This window comes from Bombus pascuorum, chromosome 1 (assembly GCF_905332965.1).
Source record: "Bombus pascuorum chromosome 1, iyBomPasc1.1, whole genome shotgun sequence".
Classification (NCBI taxonomy): domain Eukaryota; kingdom Metazoa; phylum Arthropoda; class Insecta; order Hymenoptera; family Apidae; genus Bombus; species Bombus pascuorum.
Window position 1 is genome coordinate 5,610,987 of NC_083488.1, and position 20,277 is coordinate 5,631,263.

A 20,277-nucleotide genomic window follows, 5' to 3' on the forward strand; every position below is an offset into this window, starting at 1 on the left:
GACTTTCGCCTGAATTGAAGTTCAATTCAATTGGGTTCAATTCTTAAGCTCGATATTCCATTCTTTTTTAGATATCTGCCTGAGCGCATTAACGAAAAATATCGCGTATATTTTTTTAAATTTATCAATTACATGAAATTTGACAAAATACTTTTTTCAAAATAATTTGTCTAATAAAAAATTGCTTAAGAATAAAAGTAAAATTCTTTACTACGAATTTAATAATAGAACCGTACAAAATAATTGCACAACGAAAATTACTGTTAAATACTTCTGAATTCGGTTTATTATCAAAAAGTATGATTTATTAGCAATTTGTTGTGTTATCATAATTATACTTTCGATTTTGTTTTTTTTATTAATGGAAGACATTTATAGAATATAAACATTCGAAACACTAAAAATAATTTTATCTCAATGAATGTTATCTGAATGGCAACTACGAAAGACAATTTATTTATCTTTATCAACGTATATGCTAATGATGTTGTGAATTGTGATATTATAATTTCTGTTTTCACGTAGAATAATTAATTAGTTTTCACGTGATTAACTTATATACAACATAACATAATATATTAAGCACATACATATGAAAAGTTTCACGATATAAGGACCAGGTATTGTGTAAAAATTATTTGTTATTACAAATCTATGATATGAAACTCGGATCCGCAACGAATCTGTTGAAGATAATCGAACTCACTTTTAATAATACTGTTCATTCAACACGTGGAGTATAACAAATCAATTACGTAAATAGTAATAGAATGTAACAGTAGTATATAGTGTGTAATTACAAAGATCGAGTTTATTGTACCACATCCGTCTGACAAGTTTGCGTCACACAATATACAGTCGAAGACGATCAAAAAATCCGAAATTATAGTAAATTACCATACAAACTGAATAATACGAGTAAACTATAACCGCCCATACAAAATTGTAATGTACCAAATGTTCAATTTATAAACGTACGTTAAAGAGTATATACCGATATGGCATCCGACAATCGAAACATTTCAAGAGGAATGGTCAGGATAAATAAATACTCACCTTTGTACTCTTTCATCATTATTACTTTGTGTAGCATAAATCTATAACGACCAAGGACAGAAAATCTTGACTTATCCAAACATATCACTCTCGTCCTAACTACATGACATGCAGACATATATCATAGAATTTTTTTACTAACGATTTATTTTACCAAAGAACACTTTCTTGACGTAATTTAAACATTAAATACCAACGCATATATGTATTTTAATTACTACATTTTATCTTTTCATACGTAAAGTAGTTTTAAGAAAGTAAAGCGTTGTTAAAAAAACTTTATATACTCGATTAAAATTGTATTATAACATAATTCTAAGATTTATTTTTTCACTAGCAATAAGTGGGAAGCTAAAGTCCATTTTAAAAACAAGTTTTCTACTAATATTTCACTCGTCGTTTAATAAATATTTCAATGCTTTACAAAGCGTGAAAAGTAAGTGAAAATAAATTTCGATAATTAAAAATAGTTTCGAAATCTACAATAAAAAAAACTGAAAGAACTAAAACAAGAAATTTATTAATTTTGAAAATGTACTGTCAGGATAAAATCTTGTTAATGGAACATTGAATGCATGTGTCAGTAAATGTTTAATTGCACTCTTTAACATCAGTCGATGATGGTCATGTGACGTATGACGAAATTAATAGTTTTCACGCGTGCAAATTCATTTACTTTTATATTTTAATATACACGATTGCAGTACATATAGAATATTGTAGTAATTTGCACGATAAATAATTCAGAGAATCAGAAAATTCGTATTTTCTGAACTTCGTAACGTATACGTCTTATTACCCCTCCCATTAACATAGCAAACAGAGTTCTACGAACATCCTAGTTCAGTTTACAACGAACCACTGGTGAAGTTACGACGCATCGTACGTTGTCCAGTAGCGTTTCGCCGTATATTTTACATTAATGTGATATATTTTTCTTAATTCTTTCCTCCATCGATTTTCGAAGCAATTACCGAGTAAAACATTGTATAACTTTAGATTATAATGGCATCAAACGTAACAGAACTTTATAACGGTAAAACTGTGTTTCTCACCGGTGGAACTGGATTCGTTGGTGTCTGCCTGATCGAAAAACTATTGAGGTGTATGCCCGACTTGAAAAACATTTATGTGCTTCTCCGACCGAAAAAAGGGAAAAAAATAGAGGAAAGATTGGAAGACATTAAAAAGAATTCGGTATACCAATACTTGTATACTCGAAATATAGATTTTTTTCGTCATTATCTAATCGAATGAAAGAGGAGACAACCTTTGATATGATAACCTTTAATTTAATTTCTGACCACTATTTATTTTTTTAAACCAAAAGATATCAAGGCATTTAAATATCTTTAACTTATTAATTCCTTGATGAACGCGCTATCAACTTTATTTATTGTACGGTTTTCTTTCAACATATGTTATTACTTTAAATCATAGTTGTCATATAAACTCACTTTTTATCTGACTAGTTCTTGATATACATGTATCCCTTTTTTGTTTATAACCACATATTTATGAATTGAATCTTAAGTATGTAATTTCTTTCTCTTAGAAAAATCGAGTGTTATGTAATTTTTCGTTTTATAATACTTTCTCTACTTAGAATATTTAGATACAAACGTAATTTCGTTTTTATTTCATATTATGAAATACCCTGCATTTTTCTAACTTTTTCCATTTAAGAATTGTTTCTTATAATTTGAAAATTTGTACATTATTTTACAGTGGTATACATTATTCTCAAGTTCATAAATTCAAAAACACAAAAAGTGATAATAATACAAAAACACTGTTTTTTAAATGTATCTTAGAATTAATTTATTTTAAATCTGTTCACAATGAATTATCTAATTGGGATATTAATAAAATGTACAATTGATTAGTTTGGCTTTTGAGAAGTTCATCTAACAACATATTTCTGTTTGTTCTAATATTTTAGGTATTCAACAGATTAAAGGAGGAGAACAAGACAAATCTTTTTAATAAATTGATTCCTATAGCTGGTGATGTGGGAGAAGAAAATTTAGGTTTATCATCTGCAGATAGACTGACTCTTGTTGAGGATGTTAACATTGTTTTTCATTCTGCAGCAACATTGGATTTTGAAGCAGATTTGAAATCTAATACAAATATTAACTTATTAGGTACACGCAGAGTCGTACAGCTTTGCCAAGAAATAAGAGATTTGAAGGTAAATTATTCCTATATGTTATCTAGTAATGTACTTTCAGACAATTATATATCGTAACTTAATTCATAGTGTTCTGTTTATTAAATACAATTTCCATTAACTCCTTTTTTCAGGCTTTAGTGCATGTCTCTAGTGCATATGTAAACTCAGTGTTGACTGAAGTGGACGAACAAGTCTATCCTGCGCCATATGATGTAAATGAATTAATCGCGTTAGTAGAAAAATTGGATATTGAAACGTTAAAACAAGAAACCCCAAGTATATTAAAGGATCATCCAAATTCTTACACATTCACAAAACATTTAGCTGAGCATGAAGTTAAAAATGGAGGTATTCCTGCTGCTATTGTGCGTCCTTCAATGAGTACGTATATTACATGTAAAAATATTTCTATTTTCCAAAAAAATTATATATTATAAATATTTTATATTTGCAGTAACAGCATCATGGAAGGAACCAATTCCTGGATGGACAGTATCAAAGAATGGTGTACAAGGATTTTTAATGGGTGCTAGCAAAGGTGTTGTAAGAAGATTACCAGTTGTAAAAGACATAATTTACGACTACATTCCAGTGGATCTGGTTGTAAACAATCTCATTGTTGCAGCTTATGCTGTGAATCAAGATAGGTATGGCAAAATTTATCACTTAAGTCATTTAACTATTATATACAGTAATATCTTCTTGTTGCAGTAAAGGAAAGTTAAAAGTGTATCATTGTACATCAGGTACACGCAATCCATTCAAATGGGCTAACATCGAACCGAAAATCAATTATTATTTACATAAATATCCATTACAAAGTGCAGTTTGGTATCCGTATCTTAAATTGCTACCTACGATCTTCATGTTTAGGCTCTCTGCAATTTTTGTACATTTAATTCCAGCATATATTTTGGATACAGTTGCAAGATTAACAGGTGGTCGACCAATGTAAGTTATAAATTATGATTACTTTAATACATAATTTTTAACGTATGTAAACTGCATTCACGATATCAAATCAATAAAAAATATATTTTTTCAGTTTGGTACGATTACACACGAATGTTAATAACTCATTGGATCGTCTAAAGACGTTTATTTTTACTGAATGGAAGTTCTATAATCCTCGTACGATAGATTTATATGATTCGCTATCAGAGATTGACAAAAACCTCTTTAATTTGGATATTAAGCCACTGATATGGGAAAACTACTTTATTGATTTGATACAGGGAGTCAGGCAATATTTGAATAACGAATCCCCAAAATCATTGGAAAAAGCGCGTTCCAAAGATAAGATGTAAGTACTTATATAATTTTTTCTTTCCTTAAAAACAAAATATATGTCAATAAAGAAATCATTACCTATTTTTTATATTTTTAGTCTACTGGTTGTGCATATTGGCTTGCAAGCTGTATTGTTAGGACTTGTTTGGTGGTTTGTCAAAACTATTTTTGCCACTTCTTGGACTGCTGCTGGTTTGGTCGTTCCTATTACTTATCTTCTTTTTGATGAATTATAGACTACATACATAATTTAATTAAAATTAATAAATATTTCCATTTTATATATATACATATATGCATATATCGGGTAAGGATACGTTCTCCGCGCTTTTTCAGTATAATTCATTTAGAGTACACTCAGATTTCTATACACTGAACGATCAGTACGGTGTTGGGAAGGACAATTATTTATACATTGTTATAAAATGTTTAACTTTTTCTATAGTTTCATACGATAGTAAACGATGCTGGAGACATTGTAATATATATATATATATATAATATTATATATATATAATATTATATATATATAATATATATATATATATAATCTACAATGAATATCGAAATATTTTATTTCTTTTAAATTATATTATAAATTTATTCATTGCTTTGTGACAACAAGATAAAATTTGCTTTGTACCGCTTCATTTAAACAAATATTTTTATGTGCAAACTTTTATAACGCGTGATCTGAATACACTATAATAAAATTAGTCTTTATTTATGTACATTATATTTTATTTTCCTTCGTTTTCATACCCTTGTCCTAGCATCAAATAAAGTTGCATGAGAAAGACTTTACGTGAAACGCAATACATAAGTAGTCTCTCTTCGAAATACATTTATGTTATAATCGTGATAGTTATCATGAAATGTGACATAATATACTTCAATAACATGAACAATGAATATATATACATTACTCGATAAAACAAAGAGATAAAATCACTTTACAGTAGATCATCGTAAAAATGACTGAGATAAAGTTAATAAACGTTGGAAGAAAATGTAGACAACGAAAAATTATCAACATCTTTTGCCTACGAAACCAACACATGTATAAATATAAACAGTATTAATAATAACTTGAGCGTAATTCAAATTCGACGCTAATTCATTCAAACAAATTCAGATATGTAATCTCCTGGTGTCATCCTTCCAGAAGAATGATTACAAGACAATGTTTTTTTTTTGCGCAATCTTTAATAGTATATTTAATTTTACTTTTATTTATATAAAACATTTAACATTATTCTTCTGGATACTTAGAGCAATAAGTAAATAACAAACAATATCTTAATAAAAAATTTGATTAATAAGTTCAATTTATATTGGAAGTTTTACGAAAAAGAGGGACTCTTGGGCCTACTTGGATTAATTCGAAACTGATACGATAATATTATAATCTTGAACTTTATAAAATCATGGTATGTAAGTGGAAAAAGAAATTGACAAAAAAAAAAAGTATTCAGCACATCTTTGGGATTTCTGTCCACGTCACAACATTAGAAAACAGGATTTAATAATATAAATGAATAAAAAGAAATTCTAAAAGAATGTTATCTTAATACAACGTTGATCCTTGATGAGGTAATGTAAGGTCCCTTCTTTAGTCACAGTCAATTAAGATGATGAGAAGAAATAGAGGATAAAGTAGTGAAAGTAAAAACAAGATAGGAAACGCAGTTTGTTTGTTTTATACTTATAAAATATTTTAAATGTTAAGCTTTAAAATAAATTCAACTAAATAATAATATAATTTCAGCGTAATATAATAATAAAGAGTAAAATAAATAATGACAGAAATAATAACGCAAGTTTAACACATCAACATTATAGAAATAATTTATTATTCACAATATAATTTTGCAACAAACGATTTTGAATCAAAAAATGATAATCACTGTATTTTGACCAAGTATTTAAACGACAAAATCTTTTTACACCCACGTATCAAAATATAGGTCTTCCAAATAACGTAGAAGCTCAAAGGCTAAAGCGAAATAAATTCATACATTTTTATTGGAACTTTAAGGTTTTCCATTACATAAATTGACAAATTGATTGTACGAAAACTACCAAACGCATCGATCCAAAATTTGGTTCCATATTTTAGTATGACCAGTACATATTTATCACAGAGCCTCAATATTGTACGATTATTTTAACTAAAATTATAAACAATTTAGGAAAGCTAGATATATTGTAATCTCATTTTACGAATAATTTTATTATCTACAACTTTCTATCGAAACATTTTCACGTACAACAAATATTTTTTAACATATAAAGCGAAATATGAAAAGAACTCGTGTTTTGTTTCGTCTAATCGATACTTTGTTTATGAAGCCCGGGAGAAAATCTGTTCGAAATTCGTTTATTTCGTTCTAAATATCGTTCCGGATCTTATCATGCGAAAACATTTCTCCAACAATGCTCAACTCGTCTGGATTGGTGCGTTCACTTTTGTTCGGTCAGTCTACCTTGAATATAACCTCTAAAATTCGAATGAGGAAACAATGACTTCTTCAGGGGCGAATGTTGAATCATGCAACAAGTAATAACAGATACGGAGCGGGGTGAACTATAACTAAATGAGCAGATACGATCAGTCGGTAATCGCGTATCTTTGCTATAACTCGAAAAGTTACCGGTTTCCTAATCGCACTTGGAATTCTATAAAATTCCTGTCAGACGAGTGCACACTAAGTGAACGCGCACGCAACTCTGTCAGAACGTTTCGTTCCTCTTCTGCGATCGAAGGTCCTATTCTTTGGTTCTGCCACTGTGATCGTTATGCTCGAATTTATTTCATTTAAGTTAGTCTATGGTATATAGTAATTTCTTTGTTGTAGATACTCTCTCCATCTTGTCTTGTCGTTTTTAAATATTATTAATAAACTCAAATTGTGAAAGACGGTTCTTAAACGGTACGTGCGTGTCGAGGACTTTTCGTGTCAATCAGCTCTTGTGATATATCAGGTATGTATTAGAGCACGATACGATATCGAATTAAAACGAAAGATATGCATTGAGATTTATGTTTGGTTAATTATGGAGAATAATTGATAATATATAATGAATAAAAATCAATCGGGAAATTTGGAACATTATGAAGTAATTGGTTGGATCATATAAATTGCATCGATTTAATACGAGAATAAGTATTAACCTTTCACAATCGAAGGATTTGAGAGGAAGAAAGATATAGGGTTTAAATCCAAAATTACAAAAGTTTATTATTGATATTGCTTGACTATGAATTTATAGTACAAATTTATAGCATGAATTTATAAAGTTTCAAAAAGTGATTCGATTTTGATTGATCCTGAGCTTGTTTTTATTGTATTATTCAAATTATTCATATAATTCAAATACAAGTGGAGCTGGCCCCTTAACACAGCAACCTTCAGTTACCAAGAAAATGTAGGTGTCTTTGACAAAATCGATATTGTTTTTCATTGAGATTGAAATACGACTGTGCATTTATTATTTTATTCTCCTCGTATAATTTTATTTATAACGTTAAACAACAAGTTTATATAGTATGGAAATTTTTATTTCTTAAAAGATACGATTCTTTTAATTTTATCGATGGTACGATTATTCGTTTCCATTGGTTCTGTCCTATACAATTTCGATAGAATAATTAGAATAATTTAAATAAAATAATTTAAAATAAAATTAAATAGAATAATACAATAGAATAATTTTAGCTTTTTAAATGAACTATATATTGATCAACAATTATACAACGCTTGTTTTATTAATTGTTTAAGGAAAATCGATAGTACGATCGACTTATTCGATCTTACTAGGTGAAACTAATCCAATGAATTGCATCATGTAACAATATATTTGCTGAATGAAATTTTGCAAAATGTCTAAGTGAAAAGAAAAGTACTTGAGGTAATCCTCTAATGGCCTCAATACCATTGCGTAGGTTGAACTTAAAAGCGTTTGCGACCAGTAGAAGCCAAAGTAGTTAAAGTGTTTACGATAATTGAGAATCGATGCTGCGGTCTTACCCACAGAGAATGGCTTTTTATTTTTGCATCACGACAAGCACGATTACAAAAGAAGGATAAGACAACATTAAAAATAAAAGTAATGGAATTATTTACTCGTCAAAGTGGCTGACACTAGATGTAAGCCTGTGTCCTTTCCAATAAAATATTCTGATATTTCGTAAGCATTAACGGAACATTAAAGCTAAAATTATATCGAACTAAAGAAAATACTATCGATTCAAACTCCTTATTACCAAGTATAACTAAACCTTGGCTAATTATAAATAAAATCTACGTAAGATTTGTAATTACAGATCATAATAATGATATGATTTTAATAATTAAATCGAGATACTGAACAGTGAAGGACATCAATTACCTCGTATAAACGATACGACTTCATATATAAATTCAAAAAGATTCACGCGAGATATTCCAAAATTTTCTTCCGGAGTAATACAAAAATTCAAATAGATAATAATAAGGGATGAGGTATCTGAGAAACGTAAGAAAGAAAACGTAGGCATAGAAATGCTTTGCCAAAAATTGCAACGAAAGTTTTTCATTGGGTAAAACAAAGAAAGAGGTGATTTTTATTATTACTTTTATTTCAAGGCATCCTTTTGACCGTAATAACTTGGACTTACTTGTCTAAAAGATAATGATGTATTCTATAAACGATATAAATATGAAATAGATTCCATCAAATACATATACAAACAATTATCTACTTATTAGTATAGAAGCTTCGTATAGAAGCTTATTCGTATAGAAATACATGAAGGATCTGACTTTATCTCGGTGTACCAATCCAAGGCTAATAATGTAATGTCTTTTCCAAATATTTTACTTGATAGAACATATTTAAAGATGCCAGTATACGTCAGTTAAACGTATTAACACATTAGCCAGTAGCGCGTTAGATAATACCACAGGTTTTCACTAATAAAAACCAGTTCGAGAATACGTACTTGACGTTACTTGGCGGATTAAATTAAAAAATATGTTATTATCTTAGAAAGCAAAGCGTTTACAGTAAGACGCAAATTAAATCGGTTTGATACAACGTAGGATCGTTAAATAAGAAACGATTGCTTGCTACAAAAAAAGAAACAGTAATGAGAAAAAAAAAAAGATAACTGACGATTATAAATGACAATTGCACGAGAGAAAACATGTTTCGATATGTACAGTAAACAATTGAAAGAAATAAAACGAGAAATTTATTAATTTTGAAAATGTACCGTCGGGATAAAATTTTGTTTATAGAACACGGGGGGTGTATGTGTCGATAAATGCTTAATTACAATCTTTAGCACGATCATCGTCGATAATGGTTAAATAAGAAACTATCGTAAGAAACTAATTATGGTTAAATAGGAAATTGCTCGCTATAAAATATTAGACAGTAATGACAACAAACTGACAATAAATGATTATAAATTAAAATTGCACGAGAGAAAGCATCTAGTCAACGGAAGCTGCTCAATTTTACATGCTATTCGAAGATTCGTTTAAATTGTACAATGCAAAGGGTAAAATTTTTTCTTTGGTTTTGGAGGAATCAATTCCTTGATTCATATTTCCTGATTTAATATTCGAAAGTTTAGCAAGATTTAGCAAACACCATAATTCATATCTCCTCATTTAATATTCGAAAGTTTAGCAAGATTTAGCAAATCTAATAAATTCAAAAAGGAAAATAGATATAATGGAGGAAGATCTCCAATTATTATGCTGTACACAATGCATATGATTCAATAACCGGTTTCAAAGCTGAAGGTTTGCTTTGTAAATTATCTCGCGTATTTAAAACGTACCACAGTCATAACGTAAAATACCTGAAGGTTAGAACGTAAACGAAAATTTCATTATAAATATTTACCAAGAATTGCACATTTTAATCATTGAAGAGTCAATCGCAGTTGTGATATACTATGGAAAATTATTATACCAACGGAGGAATTTGTGTGTTTCTAATTTCGATAACAAGTAACGAAAATAGTCGCGTGTTAAATAAGACGATGAAAAGTTCGACGATTTTTCGTTTACGTTACGGCATAAAATAATAGAATAATACAGGGTACATGAAATCAAAAACCAGATCGAGACGTCTTTGTTGTTCTCATCGATATTCTACGCACGAACAGTAGCAAGCAAGATTCCAGAGAAATGCTCGCAACACGTTGCGAATATATAACAATGTTCGTGAATTGCTAATAATAATGTGAAGAGATGGCTGGTCTATAGCGCGTCTATGGCGTTTCATGAATAATAATAGCACGTGCTTTACATATCCTTGTTTCGAAAGTGATGCATCTCGAAAGCATTAGTTTTCCAAAAAAAAAAAAAAAAAAAAGATAAAGAACCATTTTTGAACATAATAAACAAGAGTACGTTAGTTAGTTAATCGACTTTATCAACAGCAAGGCTAATGTTCGTCAAATATCTTACTTGTATATCATGTGCAAGGTTTTTATAATATTTAGCTCATAATTCGAAAAGATAGTAATTTCCAAGAATGTTTGACTTGAATGAAACTTTCACAGTCAGCGATCTCCTTAAGAAATTATAGCGGTAATTTAAAATTAAAAAATTAAAAGAAAACACATGTTTCTTGTTTTTGCACAGCGAATGCGTTTAAAATATCATCAATTTTATCCGTGTGCTAATTTTACCGACAATGACACGCGTAAATTCTTATTCTCGCATGAATGAACAAGACTGAGCGGTCATTTTGTCGAATGAATTATGGATTTCTGATGATTCTAAGATTTTTAAATGTTACATATCGATGTATGAATATCCGATTAGAATAGTCAGCATCGTAAAAATCATGGGAAGAATTTCTTCTTTAAGCGAATGCATGGGAAAATTTACATTTCCATTAATTCTAATTACTTAATAAGATTAAATCAAATTTGTAAATATTATCAAAACGTAGGCAAATATATTATTATGTGCAAATTATTAATAGAGAAAATTGTATGATTTCCTTGTAAAATAACACGAATGAGACGCAGAAAACACGTCGAAAAATATATCAATTTGTGACAATCAGTGTTACAACTATATATGGAACTACAATTGCACAATCGTCGATTTGTAGAAAATGCAAACATATACAAATTTAATTGCGACAATCGAGCCATATCAGGCTCGAAGCGATTAAATGAATAATAACATTGAAATTATTGATTCGATTATTGATACGCGTAATGAAACGCAAAGGAAATCATAATGATTAAACAAAGGCAACGAAGCAGATTAACATTCAACTTGTATACTTTTAACTAAACTATTCTAATTTTATTCGAACCTAGTCGAATTATACTAAACACTATTACAAATTACTTTTTATATAATATAATTTAAATAATTAGAAATATTATTAGCTAAATAAATTTCTACAAACGATCGCTTTATTTTGCATTTGAATAATGGTTCATGAGGAACACGGCGAGAATTTTCTTCACGGCGACATTCTTCTCGTAAATGCTATTTCCATAATCCTCGAACTCATTTACGTTCAAAGCTTCCAACGCGCTAAGGAGCTATTAACGTATATTTAGCGTAATATCGAAGTACAAGAATGACCCTTTTACAATTTGTTTAAATTTAAGAAATAAATTTTAACGGTAGAAAAAAACGATCTGCTTGAAAATAACTGAAAGAACGCAGCGGTGTTATATAACGAATCTTACGTATGTTCAAATAAATATGGCATGAAGATGAAAAGAGCATCTAGAATATGTCTCGATGAAAAGAAAATCTCGTCCATAAATTTACTCGAAAATAGACTCTCCCTTTCTCGCTCTATCACAAAAGATATTTTCAACAATAACAAGGCGAAGAAGATATAAAATAAAAATATTTATACAACCGTAGCTATCTTTTATAAACACGGCCAACCACTTTTTCTGTTTCGTTTTATTGACATCTTTTTGCCCAGCATTCCCCGAAATATGGCATCAGACGTAGCATCGGTGTCTGCCTGGTTCCAAGGTCGAAACGTGTTCGTCACAGGTGGTTCTGGATTTATGGGAAAGGTCCTAATTTACAAACTGTTGTTGAGCTGCCATGACCTTGGTAACGTTTACATCCTGGTCAGGAAGAAGAAAGATGTCGATCCGCAATCACGGTTGAAACTTATGATGCAGGTATGATGTAGTTTGGATTATTCCAAGAAATTATCGTAACTCATGGCGGATTCAAATAACTTCTACGAACATGATTTAAATCAGAAACGAAACGACATTTCTTTTCCGAAAGATGCGTAGATTTCCCAGTTGGAAGTTTCACGGGGCAACATCAAAATATTTTGCGCATATGCTGTTTGAGAAATTGATGAGACGTTAGAGATTTTAAGCTTAACTCTATTCTTTTTTCACTAGACTTTTAGTTACCAATGCTACAACATCGAACTGTTTTGCCGTTTAAGGAGGGAGTAGAATTTTGGAGATTTCGTCGTTGATTCTACGCATGTATTCAATCGGAATCTGATATTTAGAATCTTAGACAAATCGATTTCAATTTAATACGTGTGCTTGTTTACTGGGAATATTTTATTGTCTCGCGTCATCGTTTTTTTTTCAACCTTCTTTTGACGACATTAATCTGCACATGCAAATAATAGATTCTGCGAAGAAATAAAAGATTGAAAAAGTTATTTAATACTAATAACTTATAAAATTTATTTGCTTCTGTTGTTCTTTATAACACCCTTTGTTGTGATATGTGCAACGTATATCACACGTAGATAGTTGCCGCGCAGCATGACTAATGTTACCAGTAGCACGAGGTAGGAAGAAAATGTATATACCTATCATTCACGTTGTAGGCCATTGGATTGTAATCATTCATCGATTATAAGGCACCGCAATCGATTCAAAGGTTATTTCGCAGATTGTTACGGAAATAACGCAACTATTTGTTTTACGATATTTTTATGGTATATAAATTTATTTGAAATCTTTCCTTTTCCAATGTACTTAATAGTTTGCGTTATTTCTCGTGTCATAAAATTGACTATTTGATTAACAGAGTACTATTCACCGAAGATTCCTTTAGAGTTAGCGACTATAAATAACATAGACTGTATAAAAAATATCATAAATCTAGTGGAGAAATAACAGAAGAACAAATTTCTATTTCTACACTAAACTTATCGTTTTGTGGCTCTAGTTAATATTATGTAACAATGGTACAAAAATTGTCAATTTATATTGGTAATTCGATAAGTGGCACTTCTAATACGTGTCAACGAAAATGAAAGGTACGGTTGAGTTTATGGTATGTGGTAATTTCAGTGTATACGTTTTTTACGTGTTCTAGAAAACCTGTAGAAATAAATATATTCACGGTAAGAAAAACGTAAATGCATTTATATGTAAATCATTAAACTGCAGTTCTACACAGTAAATAATTTTTTTTCTCGTTCACGATCTAATCTTCATTTATATTTCCTCTTAACGTATTCAACGAATAAAAAGAATTGAGTTTTAGAATAATCGTTTATTCATGTTTGTTAATCTTGGTCATGTATGTATTATGAAATATTTTCATTTCTTCCTTATATGTTATCAATTTATTATATTCATATTACAATTTATAATTATAGATCAATTTTCGAATAATTTTTTTTAGGAAAATCCATTTAAAATGATTAAAGAAAAACATCCTGAGAAATTGGAAAAGATTATATTGATACCAGGTGATACAACTTGTAAGGATCTTGCCTTATCGACCGCCGATAAGCAGAGATTAATAGATGAAGTCTCTGTTGTTTTCCACATGGCAGCAAACGTCAAGTTTGACCTAACGCTTAAAGAGGCGGTAACGATAAATACTTTGGGTACCAAAAATGTTACAAATCTTGTGAAACAGGTAAATATTTATTCATTTTAATATATTATCATGAATATTTAAAATTTCTTACTTTCATGCTATGTATTATAATACAATTATTGCATGTTATAATTACAATAAAATTTACTTCACTATCTTTTTGATTCGTAATAAGGGAAGTCTAAAGATACATTATTCATAGCTGCCTCATTTAAAATCCTTCATTCACGTTTCTACTTCGTACTGTCACTGCAACGAACCAATACTTGAAGAAAAACATTACCCGTGCAATATGGACCCCGAAGAGATCATAGAAATGGTAAATACTAGACCAGATGACTTTCTGGAACGAATGACACCGACAGTGCTACAAGGATTACCGAACACCTACTCTTTTAGCAAGGCACTCGCTGAAGATTTGGTGCAGAAATGTGGCGTGCCTGCAGGGATTGCAAGACCTTCGATAGGTAAATGCGCAATTTTGATAACGTGTACTATTATATGTTAAATATACCGAATTTTGAAACTGTTCTCCCATAAAAAAGATGGAGAACAGGACTTACTGTATTCCTCCCCTATAATTGTCATATGATTTCGAAATAAATATGTTTATAATATAATGCATATGCCTAGTACGTTATAGATTTAATTATTATGTAAATTTTAATTTAACGTCAATTTTAATTTTAGTGGTTGCATCATGGAAAGAACCAATACCTGGTTGGGTAGATAATATGAATGGACCAACAGGTTTAATGATAGCTGCTGGAAAAGGTGTACTTCGATCGGTGCTTTGTAACTACGATTACAAAATGGACATAATTCCCTGTGACATGGCAATTAATGCGATTATCGTACTAGCATGGAAAGTAGGGAGAGAAAACACTAAGAAACCAATATTTATGAACGTTACCAGTGGTATGGAAAACTCAATTTCTTGGGGTTGGGCTGTAGATACTGGCAAGAAATATACCATAATGTATCCCTTTACAGGTTAGTGAGGGAAGAATAATATACTGTTTGAATTAATCTATCCACCTCTAATTAAAATGTACTTTCGTTTATTTTATTAAATAGTATCTGTTTTATATTTATATGATACGGAATAAAAGAATAAAATGAATAATTTAGAAATTTTGTTTCAGGTGTACTTTGGTATCCAGGTGGAAGTCTCACTACATTAAAGTGGTTTCACTGGTTGCGTGTGATCTTATTTCATTATATACCTGCACTTTTCATAGATATTTTAGTTCTTCTAACTGGAAATAAACCGTTTTTAATAAAAGTGCATAACAGAATTAATCTTGGTATTAAACTGATACAATATTATACTACCAAACAATGGAGCTTTCCGTAATTACGTTTATTATAAAATAACATGATAATAATACGATAATGAGATACAAATGACTAAAAATTTCGCTTTCTCCTTTCAGGAACGACCGTATAAAAGAATTACGGTCTGAAATAAATTCCTCCGACAAAGAAGAGTTCTTTATGGATACAACAGAAATAGATTGGGATGAATACATGTCAATCTACATATTAGGCACCAGACAATATTGTTTGAAAGACGATCTTTCTACTATACCTCGTGCACGAAAAGTTCTTAGGTATTTGTATTTCGCCGATTGGTTCGTTAAAATTGGCCTCACGATTTTCTTCGCGTGGTTTATATATTTATGGATATACTCGTTTGAAGAACGAACTACGGCCGTCTTTGAGGTTAACGAGATCTAGATTTCCCGAGATTTAAATATTTTAAAATAAGTTCAAATTGACCAATACGGCAATATTTGTTTATTTTTATTTCTTTTTGTTGATGAAATAGAAAACATTTACAAATATTTCTAGATTGAAATATTTAATTAAGGTGTAGGCAAAAATTTAGGCGAAAAAATTGTATATAGGATAAAAATATGTTGGCCTTTTATAACTTTTGAAGGTGTTTGAAAATATAATATTAAGACGAAGCTTCTATTTCGTAATTTCTGTATTTAAGAATGTATTATCCATTACTATTAACATTTCGGGCATTACAAAGTCCATAATCGGCTCGATAAAGCCTGCTACATTGTTACGCCCGTTACATAAGAATCGAAATTACCTGACTAGGCTATAAAGTTGCATAAGAATGACCACTTAAATTATCGATACGAACAAAGGTTCTGCACGAATGTCAGAAAAAATATTAATCTTCTACTGATAGATTCATAAGAATATTCAGAGAATTCATAAAATATTAAAATGTAAAATATATTGTAAATCTATTTACTACTCTTATTTGGCATTAAGAATATCATAAATATTTAATGAATGTTAACCTGCAAACTGAGGAGAACGAGTTAACATCATTTGAATTGCTAATATTTCTAACGAAAAACATTCTTATTTAAGAGTTTTTCGTTTTACATAATTTACCTGCATTAATGAAATCAAAATTCTGACTATATAAGTTTTTAATTAAAGGGAAGCATAGTCAACAGGTTAGAAATGAATTAAACAAGTAATCGTAGAAAGAATAACGCTGAAATAAAATTGATAACCCTAATATCATTTTTAACTAGACCTAACCTTGAATGTAGAGAAATAAATTCAATAAAAATAACGATTAACACAAATACCAGTCAATGGGTGTGAATAATTCGACGCTATTTTTGCGATGCATCTTGAATCAACTGATGACAATGACTACCTTCAGGCGAGAACGAAGACTAAACGAAAAATGACGAAGCACATTGCGAACACGGTAATACCCCAAAGATGTCGAAACATGACACTGTAGCACTCGTCCTCTTTCATGCTCACTCGTGCACGTGCGTTCCTTCTTCTCCCTCCTCTCCCAACATTACCATTTTCACTTTTACTTTTGCGGTACAGCCCTCACTCTTCAGCCATCGCTACAGGTGTGCTGGCGCGTTTCTTTTTGAATAAAGATTGCTCGTGCACGCACGCTTTCGCTCCGCGTCATTCCTCATGATCGCACTTTTACTTTTTGTTACTACGTCTTGCGTACCTCCTTTTCGTATCTAAAAACTTCTCTTTTCTTAAATTTTGTCGCTTTTAACATTAACAGAAGAATAGTAAACATTTTATTATTTATACATGGTAATATTCTTCAGTTCTTTCTATTCGTCTTTATATTAAACAAGTCATCTTAAATATTAACGAGTAAGCAAATGCTAGGTAGGTTATACTCAAATAAGTAATCTGTTAAGTCACCTTTCTTAAAAATGTGGCTTCGCTTAAATTCTGTCAGTCTTAACAGTGAGAAAAACAGCGGTAATTATTTGATAATTTATATAGTGTTAGGTTAATTGTAATTGAAGCAATATGATGACAATAGATAAATATACGTTATCATGTTGTTGTCAATAAAAGTAAACGTTAATATTTATAAAATTAGCCAAATATTTGTAATAATTGTAAAGTCAAACTAGTTTAAGGTAATTCTAATGTAGGGTTATGTCTGCATTAGTTATAATCAAACGCTCGCATCAAACAAATATTAAGTTCTTCTTCTGCTAATAACAAAGAAGTCGTTCTGCAGTTACGTCGCCAAATGCGAACGTCCATAGAAACGAATGCCCTTTCGTAAGCGGTAAAATTGACGCGCGACAAATTGTCACTAGAACGCGTATAACCTTAAATAATTAATATAACCCCAAAAATTTCAGAGATTTTGCAAGAATTGTGATACCGCTATAAGTAATGTAATAATGATATACAATTAATTATCTCTCATTTCTCGTTGAGGTCAATCTGTCTCGAACAATTATGTAAGAGATTCTTTATTTCTTGCTACTTGTAAATGGAATCATTATAATATTGAATCAACATTTTAGCTTTTGCATAAAAAAGCTAATCGAGCATTGGCTTATTGTAATACTTTAATTAATGTGTTTCGCATTTATAAATCAAATTTAGTTAAAAATTCAAAGCATTTGCTTTGTACAATAAATGTAAGAAAAGCTGTGTCTATTAGGAAATCATTCTGTATACTTTTCTCTTCTCTATTCTACGTTACGGACGACAATCTTAATTAAATTTAACATATTCTCAATAGGTTAGTTAAGAAAGTAAAATTGGATCAATTAATAGAAGTTGACAATATAATTGTTGGTCAAAATTTGTGAATGGTAATCACAATATTTATGGGAAAACTAAAATGTGAATATTTTTTATTAATAAGAATATTTTTTCGTATTAATAAAGAATAGGATATTTATTAATAAAAACATGGCTTTCCCAGAATTTAAATTTCCAAATATTTCCCCCTGCAAATTTAATCATTTAACGAATATTTTTTATTATTATAATTTTAATGTTTGTCCTATAGCATAGTAAATCTTTGCTAATGGCATGATTTTCTTACATATAAATGTTAATCAATTTTGTAAAATATTACAAACGAGCACCTCAAACAGAAAGTTTAAAAGATGAAAAATGAGGTGTAACAAATTATCTTTTCCTCGTTTAATTCAACGTGAAAGATTAATAACTTATTTATGGATTTGTGTCAAGTATACGATTAAATATATTTGTGAAGCGAGTAAATATACGAAAAGAATTGTAATTAAAAATTAGGGGATGCAGAATCTTTAATCGATGTAATTAAGGAAAACAAGTAGCGAAAACTTTCCTCCTGGTATTTATAGAAAATTCTCATTTGCCATGAATGAAGTTCCGGTTGCCACTCGTTATTCTGGTTCTCAAAGAATTTCGAAATATCCTCGACACACACGGGAATTAGATCTCCTCTGTTTCAACAAAATCATGACTGTTTCCACTTCTAACGAGACATATTAGATTTTAAAAACAGATCGAATATCGAGGATAAATTCATATTACAAAACATCATATAATATCAAAATTACAGTTAACATGAAAGACACAAAGAAAACTAATCACTGTTTAAATTTCTATTCTACTGTAACAATACAAAATTTTCGAAATAATCTGTGATAAAAACGTAGTAGAATAATAACAATGGACGACAACGTGACAAGAGTATTCTGAAAATTAAAAATAATCTATAATTAAACTACCATCTTAAATCTATATTCCATGGATTTTTCTGTCAATCTAATTTACTTTGCTTATTTAAATTCTTTAAAGGATGTGGTCATAATAAATTGAAATATACGCACAAAACTTTGTTTAGTTAAAAACTTAATTAGTAAATATCATAAACAGAACGTTCAGCACAAGTCATATACTTACAATACAATATAATATATCCCTGTGTTGAAATTACATATGACTAATATCAAGTTAAACGACTGAAGAACGAGAAGTTCCAGCCTAAGCTCATTTTACGAGTTACATAAGGGCTTGTAAAGGCAATTTGACAATACTCGGCGCACGTATATAGATATACAAAATATACAAAACTCCATTTTCCCTCCTTTTACCTACGTTAACGTACAATCCATATAATAACATAATCGAGATACTTTTTAAAAAAAAAAGGTCTTATAAGTAATTTCACATGTATATATAGACTAAAGTATACAGGTTGTCCCACAGAAATTTTGAAATTTTGTCAATATGTTCTGTACGTATAAGAATAAAGCATCATGTAACAGGAAGTTTACAGGTGCTTCACTAGAAAGTTACCACAAAAATATGAAATATGGCATGTATAGATAGACGTCAATACACATCTCTCGGTTTAACAAACAAGATACATAGTGTTCATTGTACATACTGATATGTGCAAAATGCTTACATACTTCTACCTATCCATAGAAAGCACTGACAAAATCTGTATACTAAACTACAAAACACTCCGTCTAATATACATAATTTAGAATATAGTTTACTTAGTCATGAACATTATAAATATTTATATCAGTAAGTATATAGATAATCAATGTATTTTCTAATTCAATA

The 20,277-nt window shown here is 29.8% G+C and overlaps 3 protein-coding genes across 3 annotated transcripts in view; 2 read left to right on the forward strand and 1 right to left on the reverse strand.

Annotated features, from left to right (window-relative positions):
- LOC132914152 (homeobox protein PKNOX2-like) overlaps positions 1 to 20,277 on the reverse strand; it is a 115,268-nt gene that overhangs the window by 49,776 nt on the left and 45,215 nt on the right. The gene's annotated exons all lie outside the window — the stretch shown is intronic.
- On the forward strand, positions 1,925 to 5,249 carry LOC132914128 (putative fatty acyl-CoA reductase CG8306). Its single transcript, XM_060972968.1, has 7 exons — positions 1,925 to 2,253; positions 2,999 to 3,250; positions 3,364 to 3,613; positions 3,687 to 3,879; positions 3,944 to 4,183; positions 4,278 to 4,535; positions 4,620 to 5,249. The coding sequence occupies exons 1-7, from the start codon at positions 2,062 to 2,064 to the stop codon at positions 4,756 to 4,758; spliced, it is 1,524 nt and encodes a 507-aa protein (XP_060828951.1). The 5' UTR covers positions 1,925 to 2,061; the 3' UTR covers positions 4,759 to 5,249.
- On the forward strand, positions 7,281 to 16,355 carry LOC132914139 (putative fatty acyl-CoA reductase CG5065). The gene is made up of 7 exons (XM_060972980.1): positions 7,281 to 7,507; positions 12,488 to 12,695; positions 14,182 to 14,421; positions 14,585 to 14,849; positions 15,073 to 15,375; positions 15,528 to 15,735; positions 15,819 to 16,355. The coding sequence occupies exons 2-7, from the start codon at positions 12,501 to 12,503 to the stop codon at positions 16,120 to 16,122; spliced, it is 1,515 nt and encodes a 504-aa protein (XP_060828963.1). The 5' UTR covers positions 7,281 to 7,507; positions 12,488 to 12,500; the 3' UTR covers positions 16,123 to 16,355.